The 13,995-nt window shown below is 42.6% G+C and overlaps 1 protein-coding gene across 1 annotated transcript in view; it reads left to right on the top strand.

The window, feature by feature from the left end:
• GMPS (guanine monophosphate synthase) overlaps positions 1-13,369 on the top strand; it is a 49,644-nt gene extending 36,275 nt beyond the window's left edge. Inside the window, exons 9-16 of the mRNA XM_056850326.1 lie at positions 3,031-3,204; positions 4,935-5,040; positions 5,985-6,100; positions 8,258-8,383; positions 8,870-8,985; positions 11,539-11,669; positions 12,146-12,318; positions 13,110-13,369. Coding sequence (XP_056706304.1) covers positions 3,031-3,204; positions 4,935-5,040; positions 5,985-6,100; positions 8,258-8,383; positions 8,870-8,985; positions 11,539-11,669; positions 12,146-12,318; positions 13,110-13,211 — 1,044 coding nt within the window. The 3' untranslated portion in view covers positions 13,212-13,369. The remainder of the gene's footprint in view (positions 1-3,030; positions 3,205-4,934; positions 5,041-5,984; positions 6,101-8,257; positions 8,384-8,869; positions 8,986-11,538; positions 11,670-12,145; positions 12,319-13,109) is intronic.
• The last annotated feature ends 626 nt before the right edge of the window (positions 13,370-13,995 follow it).

The following is a 13,995-nucleotide window of genomic DNA, read 5'->3' as shown; positions in this document are numbered from 1 at the left end:
GAAGAGGCTTTTTTTTAGTGGTGGCAACCTCACCTGTGAAATTCCCTTCCCTTTGAGGCTCACCTGGCATCCATCTTACTCTTTCCTTTAGGTGACAGGCCAAACATTCTTTTTAGCCATTTTTTTAATGAATGGGGTTGATCTTTTAAAATTGTTATCACAGTCTGCTTCTAGGCTGAGGATTATTTCATGAAAGTCATTCCTGGCTTCTAGATGTTTTATGCTGATTGTATACTCTGGCTGGGTCTTTTAATGGTTTGTTAACTTTTAACTATTTTTATGCTGTTTTGTGTTTTTATTAGAACATTTTTATGTCACCTCTCCAAGAACCTGCCCAAGGCAGCTTACAAAATAAAAATAATAGAAACAAAATATTTATAAATATTAATTAAAATGCAGCATTAAAAAAGCCTCAGCCCAGCATTTGTACATATGAAGCTGCCTTACAGCAAATTAGACCCTTAGTCTATCAAGGTCAGTACTGTCTATTCAGACTAGTGGCGACTCTCCAGGGCCTCAGGCGGAGGTCTTTCACATCACCTACTCCCTGGTTCTTTTAACCGGAGATGCCAAGGATTGAACCTGGGACCTTCTGCCAGAAAATCAGATGCTCTTCCACTGAGCCGCAGCCCCCTCCCCAAAACATAAAAACATAGATTATAAAAACAGACTGTAGACTGCTTAAAAAAACAGTTTCTAGGCTAAAATAGTGTTAAAAGATCAACCTTTTCATTCAAGGTATAGGTCAGGGGTGGGGAACCTTTTTTCTGCCAAGGGCCATTTGGATATTTATAACATCGTTTGCGGGCCACACAAAATTATCAACTTAAAATTAGCCTGCTGTATTTGGTCAGACGTTTAGCCAAGAGGCACGACTGGAGGCGACTCTGAGTGTCTGCCACATAGAGCGACTCGCTTTTGAGCTCTGCTGTCCCCAGCTGGGGCTAAGAGATTCAGGCAGGGCAGCATCCTTCTGAGCTAGAGATCTGCCAGGACCCATGAAGGGCCAGACCAAATGATTTCGCGGGCCTTATACGGCCCCCGGGCCTGACGTTCCCCACCCCTGGTATAGGTGAATAGAAACATTTTGGCCTGGTGCATAAAAGAAAACAAAGTAGGCATCGGGTGAGCCTCAAGGAGAAGGACATTCCACAAGGTTCCGCTACTGAAAATGCCCTGTCATTGGTTGCCACTTGCTTCACTTCTGAAGGCAAGAGCACAGAAGAGCAGTGAGGTAGACCTTAACTGGTGAGCTGGACGCTTTATAATGTTTTATTTCGTAAGCGGTCTCTAGCAGGTTCTTTGGAAGTGCACCATATACGTTTGTGAATGTAAAGCACTGCTGTGATGTAAAATTCTAGTAGTTCCAAGTACTTCCTCTGAACATGAGACCCAAGATTACCCATGTCATGCTCAGACTTCTATGCTGCTGCTTAAGTAGAACAATTTTGACCCCCCCCCCCCATTCTAGCGGTGTCTGGGCTTGTGTTGCCTCATGGCAGTCATTTGAGAACACTGGGCCCAGAAGAGTGTGACTCCACATAGGATTACACTGTAAACCCAATATTGATTTCTGTATATTTACATGCTATCAGGAGCATTAGCTTTTTGATACTAGTTAACTAAAACGTGCTTTCAAGTAAGGTCCCCTGTTTTGTCCAGTAGGGGTCACCCACTATCCATGGTGTTTTGTAAACTCACAATAGCCCCTTGATAATCCAGTGGGAACAGCTAATCAGTAGTACTTGCAACATTTTCCTTTAGGCTTCTTTCTAACCCTGAACACATTTCAATTTGTTTCTTAAATAGCTGTAAATGACTGTGTACATCATTAGAAAGAGGTTTGTGTTGCAGCTGGAACAAATTCTTAAGGCACCCTTATTGCAATATCAGCTGAAAACGATGAGCAGATTAGCGCTAACAGTTCCGTGCAAATAGAAAATGTGATAGGGACGCAGTGAAGAAAATGCTAAACGTTCATCCCTATCCGTACATGAAGAAGAGAGGGCCTAAAGAAAAAATCCCCATTAGCATTAGAGATGGGTGAGCTTCCCACCTATTTTTTGGATTTAAGCTTCGACAAATCAAGCTATTTGAGGATAGCTCACATTATCCAAGCTCATTCAGAGCATTCGGAGCTTAGCTGGCTACCTTTCACATGTCAAATAATCCCTTTGGCTAGGCATAGGAAAGGTTTCCTGCTAGATGAAAGACAAACTGCAGGCACACTAGTGTGTGTCCCCCTCCCCAATTGAAAAATGGCTGCTTTAAACTTACAAGAGAAGTGCATTTGTGTAAGTGAAGCTCTCCTCATAATGTGTTCATGGATAAGGAGAAAGGTGGTTTTGAGATGAAGCGGTGAACTCCAGCAGAGCATCTCCCATTAGCATATCTTAGTAGTACAATATAGTGAAAAATTAATAAGACCGCACTGTCGTACAATGCATTGGCTTGCCTTTTAAGAACAGAGCGTGAACAGAGCAAAATTCTCAAGAGGGATCTTTTATTAGCTCCCACTTCAGACTGGAGTTCTCTGGGACTTACCCTAAATGCCACTGGTGAGGTTGGGGGCGGGGGGAGCCCCAAGGATGTGTCATGGAATATGGTGCAGTGAGGCTGCATCTGGAGGCTTAAGTCACTTCCCCTCACACACTTTTCTTCCTCCAGCTGCAGCCTCAAGGCCGTTCCCAAGGGTCTGGACTTCCAGCGGCTTTAGGTGGCTGCAGTAAGAAGGGATAGGCAGCAAAAATCCTTTCTGGGAACTCCCTCCAGCCAGTGTTGTGTAGTCCATGGCAAAATTCGTTGTTACGATAAGAGTAGGCTCAAACAGAGTGGATGTTTATGGAGTCAGATTAGGTTTGATTCCCCCCCCCCCATCTCCAAGGAATTACTGCAGACATCCCATCAGAGGAGTGAAGACTGCAGTTCATGGGGGCAGCAAAGCCTGCTCTATGCAGTACAAGTAGAGATGCCCAGGGACAGAACAGTATGCTTCCTCGTCTTCTTCCTCCTCCCTCTCCTCTGTTGCAGATTGCAAATGAAGTTATTGGAGAAATGAACCTGAAACCTGAAGAAGTCTTCCTTGCTCAGGGAACCTTAAGGCCGGATCTCATTGAAAGTGCTTCCATTGTTGCTAGTGGCAAAGCTGAGGTCATCAAGACTCATCACAATGACACGGAACTCATCAGAAAGCTGAGGGAAGAGGTAAAAAGAAAATAATTTTTCAGGCTCTCACAAAGGCCAATGGAATGTGGACAGCAGCACAGGAGTGGCTGCCTCTGCTGACATGCTGTGCAGCAGCTCCCCCCTGCCAAACTACATTGTCTTCGTAGTTCCCTCCCTGGCCAGGATATGGTCAGTGGCTGCGCAGACATTAACTTTTTCAGTCATGGCCCTGTACTCTGAAAGCCTCCCAGAGGCTGTAAAGGAGACTTTTGCCTTCTTATCCTCCCAGAAAGGATGCCAAACCAAGCTGTTTAGGACAGCATGTGGGGTCAGCTAAGTAATAGTTTGGGGTTTGAGAGCACAGAAGACTAAGTGTCCATGTTCTTGATGGTCCCTGCTGGTTATATATTACCGTTTTGTTAACTGTGTTTTACTTAGACCTCACCTAGAGTATTGTGGTCAGCTTTGGGCACCACAATTTAAGAAGGATGTAGATAAGCTGGAACGTGTCCAGAGGAAGGCAACAAAGATGGTGAGGGGTCTGGAGACCAAGTCCTATGAGGAAAGGTTGAAGGAGCTGTGTATGTTTAGCCTGGAGAGGAAAGGACTGAGAAGTGATATGATAACCAAGTACTTGAAGGGCTGTCATATAGAGGATGGTGCCGAGTTGTTTTCTGTTGCTCCAGAAGGTGGGACCAAAACCAATGGGTTGAAATTAAATCAAAAGAGTTTCCGTCTAAACGTTAAGAAGAACTTTTTAACAGCGGTTTCTCAGCGGAACAGGCTTCCTTGGGAGGTGGGGGCCTCTCCTTCCCTGGGGGTTTTTAAGCAGAGGTTAGATGGCCATCTGTCAGCAGTGCTCATTCTATGACCTTAGGCAGATCATGAGAGGGAGGGCAGGAAGATTTGCATCAGTGTTTGACTCTTGTGGTCCTTTCTTGCATGCCCAGAGTAGTGTTGATTGCCACTCTGGGGTCAGGAAGCAAATTTTCCTCCAGGCCAGATTTGCCAGGGATCCTGGAGGTTTTTTTTTTGGGAGGGGCATCTTCTGGGCATGGAGGAGGGGTCACTGGGGGTGTGGGGGAAGGTAGTTGTGAAATTCCTGCATTGTGCAGGGGGTTGGACTAGATGACCCTGGTGGTCCCTTCCAACTCTGATGGCTGTATTTTTAATGTATATATTGTTTCCTGCCTTGGGTGCAACCTGTGTCAGGAGAAAGGCAAGCTTAGAAATATTTTAAATAAATGAGTGCACCCAGGGATGGGCCACGCTTTATTTCTAGTCATGCATGTGTAATGTTGGGCATTTGGGACATCATGTTCAGAGTAATACATTTGTTGGCCCTTTTATGTCTACAGCCACACTTTGAAGACATTTTAGAGTGAATACATAAAAGGGTCTCTCCTGAAGGACAGGGTAAGGTTCAGTATTAAGTGCAGGCCAGAATTTGTTGTTGCCTGCCTAGGCACCTAGAGGCCAAAACAACTATTTGAATGCATTAATGTTGTGGAATGTATGCATATATATGTTTTCAAAAATCACATGACAGCAATTACTAAGCCTCCCTACTGAGTGCTTTGAATCACTTCATTGTTACCTTGGTTCCTGTGATATTTTATCAGGCTCACATTCAAAGCATGTTTTAAATTATAGCCTTAATAGTGGCTGCATTACATTAGAAGTTGTTTTGCTCATTAGGTAGCTTTTTGCTAGTTTTTGTAGCTGCTTCCAAGAGGGTTTTTGAATACAGATTGTTATTTCCCTTCCAGGGCAAAGTAATAGAACCACTGAAGGATTTTCACAAGGATGAAGTCAGGGTGCTTGGGAGAGAACTGGGTCTGCCTGAAGAGCTGGTCTCAAGACATCCCTTCCCAGGTAAAAGATCTGTCAGTGGCTACTAGCCATGATGACTCAAGGGAACCTCCTGGTCCAAAGGCAGCAAGCCTCTGAATACCGGTGCTAAGATACAACATCTGGAGGAGGCTGGATTAGGTGGACCACTGGCGTGACTCTCCTTAAGTTGTGTTCTTATGTAGGAAGGGTTAACAGCATTTGCTGATAGCAGTTGTGTTCTTCAGAGTTTTTTCTCTTCTGATCACTGTGTAAACTGGTAAGAGCCTGAGGTGTGAACACCACAGTTCAAACCTTGTTTCAGCCATGAGCTTGGGCAATGTCAGTCCCCCTCATCTGCAGTAAGGGGGTAATAATGATGGTAAGCCGTCAGGATTATGGTAAAGATAACCTGAACCACCCGATGTATACACTGTATAAAGTGCTATATATACACATACAAAATAGATAAATGTTTTTGACCTTCCCCCAGGGCATAAAAAGAACCAAACAATGTTAGGGCCTCTCATAACATATTAAGGCTTTGCCAGTTTTAGGATTAAAGATTAAACAAAGTAAAAGCAAAACATAACAGGGAAAATAGAGCAGTGCCTGAGCACTTACGAAAAGAAAGGCAGGAGAACTGCTGGGCTTAAACAATTGGGAGCTGAGTATTGTGCAGACATTCCAGGCTAACGGTGAGTAAGGAAATAGGGATTTCAGATGGGGCAGCAGAGTTGAGTATTTCAGCCCCTTCCTCTTTATATAATAAAAGCAGTCATGAAGGTCTTTTGATTTAGAGTGTAGGTCAGTGATGCCGACACTATCTTACAGCTTTCATTTCATCTGCTAAGCCAGTCACTACCAACTAGAATGGACATAGATTTCAATTATCTAGCTTGGTTGCAATTACTTAGCCTAGTTGAAATATAACTCATCATTTATGTATTGGTTACTGTTATGGGGTGCTGTATGATACTGTATTTCAGGTCCTGGCCTTGCAATTCGGGTAATATGTGCTGAAGAACCGTATGTTTGCAAAGACTTTCCCGAAACCAACAACATTTTGAAAATCATAGCAGATTTTTCTGCTAGTGTTAAAAAGGTAAGTAATAGTACTTGATTTTTAGAAAATGGGATAGTTAGGAATGAATTATTTGAAGGCTACACATTCACATTTGAATTGTGAACATACTAACGGTTATGGCAGAATTATCCTTTTGTTTCAGTTATTTAAAGGAATTGCTTCTATATTTTGCCATACTTGGTTAAAATAAAGTTCCTTAAGAAGGAGCACAGCAAGTGATATTGAATGTGTTTTCTGGGAAGGGGCTGTGACTCAGTGGCAGGTGGAGTAACTGCTTTGCCCACAGAAATTTTCCAGTTCAGTCCTTGGCATCTCCACTCAGCTCGCAGGGGCTTGGAAAGACCTTTTTTTACCCAAGACCCTGGAGAGCCGCTGCCAGTCAGGCAGTACAGAGTTAGATCAATCAGTGATGTGACTCAATATAAAGCTGCTTCATGTGTTCAATACAACTTGGTGAGATGCTGTTCTGCCCAATCCACCTGCCAGATGTACATGCAGCCTCTCTGAGAAAAGAGTAGGGCACCTTAAAGACTAACAAAATTTCTGGGAGGGTATGAGCTTTCGTGAGCCACAGCTCACTTCTTCAGATACCTGAGCTGTGGCTCACGAAAGCTCATAGCCTGCCAGAAATTTTGTTAGTCTTTAAGGTGCTACTGGACTCCTACTCTTTTCTACTGCTAGTGACAGACTAACATGGCTACTCATCGGTCTAAAACGCACGGTCACTTACTCCGGTTTCTGCCCAATCTCCTCCCTGTTTATTCCCTGTTTCACCCAGGATCAAATCCTCGCAAACGAACGGCACCTCAGTTGCTGCTGGCTGAGCGCTGTCTCGACCCAAAACGAACCCGGTTTTGCAATTGAGGACCCAAACCGTTACCCCTGGCTCGTTTCAGATTAACACGAGCCGAGTCCTCCGGCGTCACGACGTCCCGCCCGCCTCCAAACCCCTCCCCTCGCAACCTCACCGCCTTTTTTGCATAATTTTCCCCCCGATATACTGGAAGCGGGGCGTGGACACCAGAGCCATTACTCTCCTGCCCGCCAAATTTTCCCACTCTCACCCTCCTGCCCGTTATTCGGCATTCCTGCGTGCTCCCAGTCCTAGCCAAGGAAATGTCTGTCTCAAGCCGCCCAGTTGTGGTGAGGGGAGTCTAAGGAATGAGTTCCCATGCTCTCGTTCATCTCCATAGGGGAAAGCTCCCTCCCCAACATGCACTCACCGCAATCCTATGGATTTGCCGTTCTCTAGGTGCACATTTTCCCCATCTGAATTCTCAAAGCTCTGCATGGGGTGCATATTTTTGAGTTTTTGAGAATTCGGATGGGGAAAATGTGCATCTTCAGAGTGGCAAATCCAAGGCGAAACCTCCCAGGCATCAATCGCCCACGTCGATTTCAAGGAGCTTTTAATAAGACGCGGAAGAACTCTTCATAGGATCTGGCCCCGGCTGTACTGGAGGAAACTGTGCACAGGAGGTTTTGCCTTGGGTTTGTCGCTTTCTAGGTGCACATTTTCCCCATCCCAATTCTCAAAACTCAACAATAAGCCCCCCAGGCAGAGTTTTGAGAACTGGGATGGGGGAAATGTGCATCTGGAGAAAGGCACAGGCAAAACCTCCCGTGCATAAATGGCCTGGGTCCACTTCTATCCATAACCCTACCCACCACGTTACGGGTTCCTACGAGCCCCGTCTCTGGCGTGGGGCTCGTGGGACGCCCCCTCCCCCTGGAGCCACCGGACCCCCCCTTCCATCCCCCCAGCGAGGGGGCCTTCTGGGGCTTTATGCCCCGGCCCGATCCTGCGCGCAAGGCTATCATTGGTCAGTTTGAGTCAACCAATCACCAGGGGGAGGGGGCGTTGCTGAGGAAGTACGTGTCTCCCGCATTTTCTGTTTTGACGGACGGATCAGCACGCTGTTTCGCCACGGATCAACAAAGGTAATGCGCACAGATTCTCCCCCCACCCGGGTTCATTTAATCCTGGCTGGAACGGGGAGGAGACTGGGCAGAAGCCGGAGTAAGTGACCGTGCGTTTTAGACCATCGTGATCTACCTCTTTGAGAATCTCTTGTTTTCCAGGATCTGTGGGAAATATTGATAGAGAGACAATTCATGTAATATGCGAGCTAAGACTTAAAATGATCATGTAACATTTTCTGTTTTGTTATCCAGCCACATACTCTGTTGCAGAGAGTCAGAAGTTGTACGACTGATGAGGACCAGGAGAAACTGATGCAAATCACAAGTCTACATTCATTGAATGCCTTCTTGCTGCCAATTAAAACTGTGGGAGTCCAGGTTAGTGAAGAAATGCAGAATGACTTGAGGTAGAGTTGTTTGTACAGATGTAAAGGCTTTCAAATTTCTAAATAGTCCATTTGGAAATCTCATCTGAAGAGAGCTAGAACTGTGATACATTCTTAAGATTCAGTAATACCAGCCACGTTCCATTGGGTTCAGATAGGTAGATCAGAAGTAGCAGTGAAAGGCTGTTGGAAACTATTCCCTTACTCATTGCTGATGGAAGCTGATAGCATATGACAATGATATCTACATATATGATATCTTAATTCACCTTCGCCCAAGACACTCATGGGTAACACGCAGCCAGTTAAAGGCTAGGAACCCCATGCAATTCTAGGCCTAGAGCTTCATTTGGTTTAGATCAGATTGCAGTTAATATAGTTCCTAAATTTAGAATGCCATTCTGTAAATAATTTTTTAAAATTCATTTTTTATTAAACATTTCTCAACAGTTGACTTTTTCCCCCTGCTGTTTTCCAGGGCGATTGCCGTTCCTACAGCTACGTGTGTGGTATATCCAGTAAAGATGCTCCACACTGGGAGTCGCTTATGTTCTTAGCCAGACTCATACCACGCATGTGTCACAACATTAACCGGTATATGTACACTTAATATTTCAAAAAACAACTGCTGTTTAGTAATTCACCTGCCTTTTTTGGTGGGAGGGGGTTACATATAGGGATGTGAACTTGGAAAAAATTCAGAATATTTCAGATTTTGGGAAGATTATCCATACAATTATTCAGGTTTCCAATACTGGTTTTGAATTTCAATTTTTCAGAATCCTGAAATTTTTTGGATCTATTATTTTTTGAGGGGAGACTCTTTCCAGGGGCTGGAGTAGCTGTTTTTGAAGAAAGCGACACCAAAATTGTAGGGAATCTAGTCCTGTCTATCTACTGAAGAGCCCCAATTTTCAGGCAGCTTGGATCAAGGGATCAAATTTTATGGGCCCCTGAACAAGATGCCCTCACCCATCCTACTTGTCTCTATCGTTTCCTATGGGGAAATAATCCATCCAAGGCAAAGAAGCCAATAGCCCATCACACAAGAGACAAAAGCCTCTAAATGCAAACAGAACCAACAAGCCTAACAGAATCTGTGTCAACCACAGAGGCCAAGCAGAACCCAGGGCTAATGCAAGCCCAACAGAACCAAATTCAAACTGTAAAACCCTTTAAACCCTTTTAAAGACAGCACAAAACCAAACCAATAAAAACTATTTTTAAAATAACCAGAAAGGATTTTAAAAGGGTTTTCCCCCACTCCAACACCTTCAGCCAAAAACAAAAAAAACCTTTGAAATAATATTTTAAAACAGTTTCCCACTCCCATTGCCCAGGACACCTGTAAAATTGAAGAAAAACAAGCTTGGTAGCCTTAAAATGCTGGCTCTGAATGTTCCAGGAATTTTTTTACACCAGATTTCCAATATTCTAAAAAATTGTATATCACTCCCAATAGCCAAATAGATCCAAAAATACTGGATATTTCTGGTCGAAATATATATCCAAATATATATCAAAAAAAATTTGGATATATATTTGCACCAGAAATATCTAGGTGCACCTCCCTATTTACATACGAGAAGTAAACTCCAAAAGTAACAATATATTTATTTAAAAATACTATTTTATTTAAATATTTTAAATATTTAAAAATACTATTTAATATGCAAATGTTCCACTGTATGCTCTATGCTCATAGTTTGGTTCCAGAAATCAAGCCTTTTATTTGCAAATCTTTTCATGGGAGGGAATCAGTCCAATTTAAATATATTATACAGCGACATTATCCACTTCATGCTGTAGTAGGAGGGGAGCAAAATTGTGAGAACGTAAAAGGTGCTCTGTTGGATCAGACCAGAGGTCCATCTATACCTTGAGGACCCTGATTGGGTGTAAAAGTGGCATAGAAATATTCTAAACAAAATGAAATATACAAGCGTCCTGTTTCATGCAACGGCCAACCAATCGCTCCCTCGATAATGCCAAAACCCGTAATATATGCTGCAAGCACGAGCACGTTCATATTAAGGACTAAAGGGAGAGAGGGGTTTTTTTTTAAAAAAAAAATTGGAACAGAGTGGCTTCTCTCTCTCCTGAATGTTCGCAGTTTGACTTTTCAAAATGGGATGCCTATTTACAGCCCCTTCCCCCCCCCAAAAAAAACAAGTGCAGTCCTGTCAGTCTTAGATAGGCGTAACTATTTATAGGATTACACTGGAAGTAACAGATGCTTAGAAACAGTTAGATTTGAGTTCAGTACCACTTTAGAGACCAACAAGAATTTCAGGGTGTAAACTCTCCTTCGTTAGACACAGCATCGTCAGATGCTTAGAAAGCATGTCATGGTTCAGATGTGAGCGAGCTCTGTGCTTTTACACTCTTTCTGCCTCCTCCCCTCTCAAGTTGAGATTTAATTAGTGCCCACACACGTGCATTCTCTATTGTGGCTCCCATCCAGTGGAATGGCTTACCTGATGAAGCCAGGAAGACTCCCACGCCGCCGCTGTTTCTCAGAAAACATAACATGGAACTGCTCAGGAGGGCATTTTTATAAAGGGAATAGGGATGTGGAAAATCAGAATTCTTCAGAAAGGGCCCTTTCTATCGAGGTGACTGTGTTCTAATTTTAATTGCTTTTTACATTTTTAGGCAGTTCCCCCCTCCCCTATGCTTCAATATTCCTTTGAGGTATCATACTTTTTTCATTGTTCTCTAACTCTGCGATTCAATTTTATTGCATTTTATATTGTACTGGTATTTATCACATTGTTGTATAATTTTGTAATCTGCCTTGAGTCTCAGTGAGAAAGGTGGATGATAAATTAAGTAAAATAAATTAAATTAGTCAATAAAAATAGTGACCTGGTTTTCCAAAAAATCCGAGTTTGCCATATCCAAAATGATAGGAATCTGCCGTTTGTGTTGGTGTTACATCTGAAGCAGCCCAGGATACAGCTGAACAAATAGCAGTGTACCCCTGTGCATGGCTGATTTACTTCAAGAGTTTATATAATGCCATCTAATAGTCTAGTAGTCTCTTCAAATGCATTGCTCAAATAGAGAGACGGTCACTTGGGACAATGTTTTATTGATTTAGATATAAAGCAAACCATTCATTGTTCCATTTTCTTCTCTTCCTAGAGTTGTCTATGTCTTTGGCCCACCAGTCAAAGAACCTCCTACAGACGTTACGCCCACCTTCCTGACGACAGGAGTCCTTAGCACGTTGCGGCAAGCTGATTTTGAGGCTCACAATATTCTCAGGGAATCTGGTGAGTGTACTGCAATTAACCCATTTTGTCCTTAAGGTGCCGCAAAATGCTTTTATGATTTTTGCTGCACCAGGCTAGCACCAGTTTCCCCACTGGCATTGGTTGTGTATGCGTTTTGATTAGTATGACATGCAGTGTGTCGCTGGCAGGAAACTTGTTGCGTTCACAACTATTACAAGCAGTATTTGTATCGGTTCCATATTCTTCCAACAGCCAAACAAAGGTTAGCACAGCTGATCTTTATTGTACAGAAATCTGGCTTCTGAAGACTGCATTTCTTAGGATATGGCAATTTCATTATTAGCGGCAGAGAGTGTATGCTAGAGTGCAACGGCATGAATATTTTAAAATTCCATCCTTAATGTTGCATATTTTTCTCTGAACAAGGGCAGATTTTGTGTCATACTTGGAGCACAGTCTGTCCTGGCACTGTGTGACGCTTTATTAATTGTAGCTATCTTCCTCTTTTGCTAAAGGTTATGCTGGAAAAATCAGCCAGATGCCAGTCATCTTAACACCGTTGCATTTTGATCGAGATCCCCTACAGAAGCAGCCTTCCTGTCAAAGATCAGTTGTTGTTCGAACCTTTATAACTAGTGACTTCATGACTGGTATTGCAGCAACTCCTGGAAATGAGATACCAGAAGAGGTAAACTAAAAGAAATAAGATTAATGACTTCCCCCACCACCACCACCCTTCTTGTTCTTCCTGTGTTAATTTTAAATGCTTTGTCCCTTCCTTAGAGACATTGATTTTAAATTGGTAAAATTGTTTTTAACTTTGAAAGCAACCCCTTTTTGTGTAATAAGTTTTGAAAAGAGGCTGATTGAAGGTAGATCAATGGAGACTTGTTCATTTACAATGAAAAAAATATGAAGCTGAAAGCTGTTAAACATCATTGACTAAAATAATGCCTACAGGTTGAGAGTTCCACATGGGAAATGCCTTGTTCATTGATTACTAGATTTTGCCAATGAAGAATCTGCAGAGAAACCTTTGTAGAGAGCCAATGTAGTGTACTGGCTGCAGTATTGACCTAGGATTAGGGAGACCTACGTTCACATTCCCACTTGCCATCAAACTTACTAGGTGGCCTTGGGCCAGGCATTCTCTCTCAGTGTAACTTGCTTCACAGGATTGTTGTGAGTATAAAATGGAGGAGGGAAGGACCATTTTTGTTGCCCTGAGCTGCTTGAATGAGAGGCAGAATTCAGATGCCCTCAATAAATAAATACTCCATGTGTGAAAACATGTTTCTGCATACAGCACTGTTCCGGCATGAGCTCATTAAGCTTTCGCACTTGGCAAATAAAATATGCTACTTTTATATAACATAGTTTATAGAACAATCCAGACGTGATCCTCCCTGTTTTATAAATGGGGAACCTGTCATTCATCTCCCTGTTCTTTTTTTCTTTTTTGCTTGTTTCTAAACATAGGTTGTGCTGAAGATGGTGACAGAGATTAAGAAGATTCCTGGCATCTCCCGGGTGATGTATGACTTGACTTCAAAACCACCAGGAACAACTGAGTGGGAGTAATTATTTTTCCCCTCCTTAATGAAAGTACTGTATGCAGTTTTAAATTATATCAGAAAAAACCATTCCCAGTGTTGACATGCAGTACTGTGAAAAGAGTGACTGGAGCTGCTGCTACATCACATGTGATTTTTTTTTCTTCTCTCCTGGAAAATAATCTGCAAATTTAAGAGTGATGATGAGGGGGTGGGGTAGGGAATAAGGTAAGTGGGGCTGAGGATATGTACGGGTAATTAGGGCAGTGTTGCCTATGTGCAGATAGATTTCATACTGCTTTGCCTTTATTTTGGGTCTGTTTGTTTTGGTCTTATTGACTCTTCCTGTTTTTTTTTTCTCCCCCCCCCCCCCCGCCACGTGTTTTTACTATTACTGTCATTTTCGGTGTCTCTTTTTAATTTTTTTTTATGTATACTGTGTAAAAAGAGACAGTTTATTTACATTTACCAAAACCATTGTTAGAGCTTATTAATAATGTAAAATGGAGGTTAAAAGAAAGTGACCAACTGCTTTTGAAACAGATTTATTATAAATAAATATTTTGCCAAATGGAGTAGTGGGTATTGTTGAGTTGTGGAATTAATGTGTATTTGTTCACTGTGTATTGTAAATCCTGTTCCATATCATTTGGAAGTATTAAGCCCATGGCAATAAGTGTGGAAATTCTAAACAGCTCATTTAACAGCCACATTTCCCCTTCTTTTGCCCTTGTTTAAAAAACAAAAACAAATAGGTTTTGTTAAGAATGTAAAAGCATGCAGTTTCCCACCATCGAATGACATCTATATTT

This window comes from Euleptes europaea, chromosome 5, assembly GCF_029931775.1.
Source record: "Euleptes europaea isolate rEulEur1 chromosome 5, rEulEur1.hap1, whole genome shotgun sequence".
Taxonomy (NCBI): domain Eukaryota; kingdom Metazoa; phylum Chordata; class Lepidosauria; order Squamata; family Sphaerodactylidae; genus Euleptes; species Euleptes europaea.
Note: the sequence above shows the minus strand (reverse complement) of the source record. Positions and strands in the feature narration are given on the sequence as shown.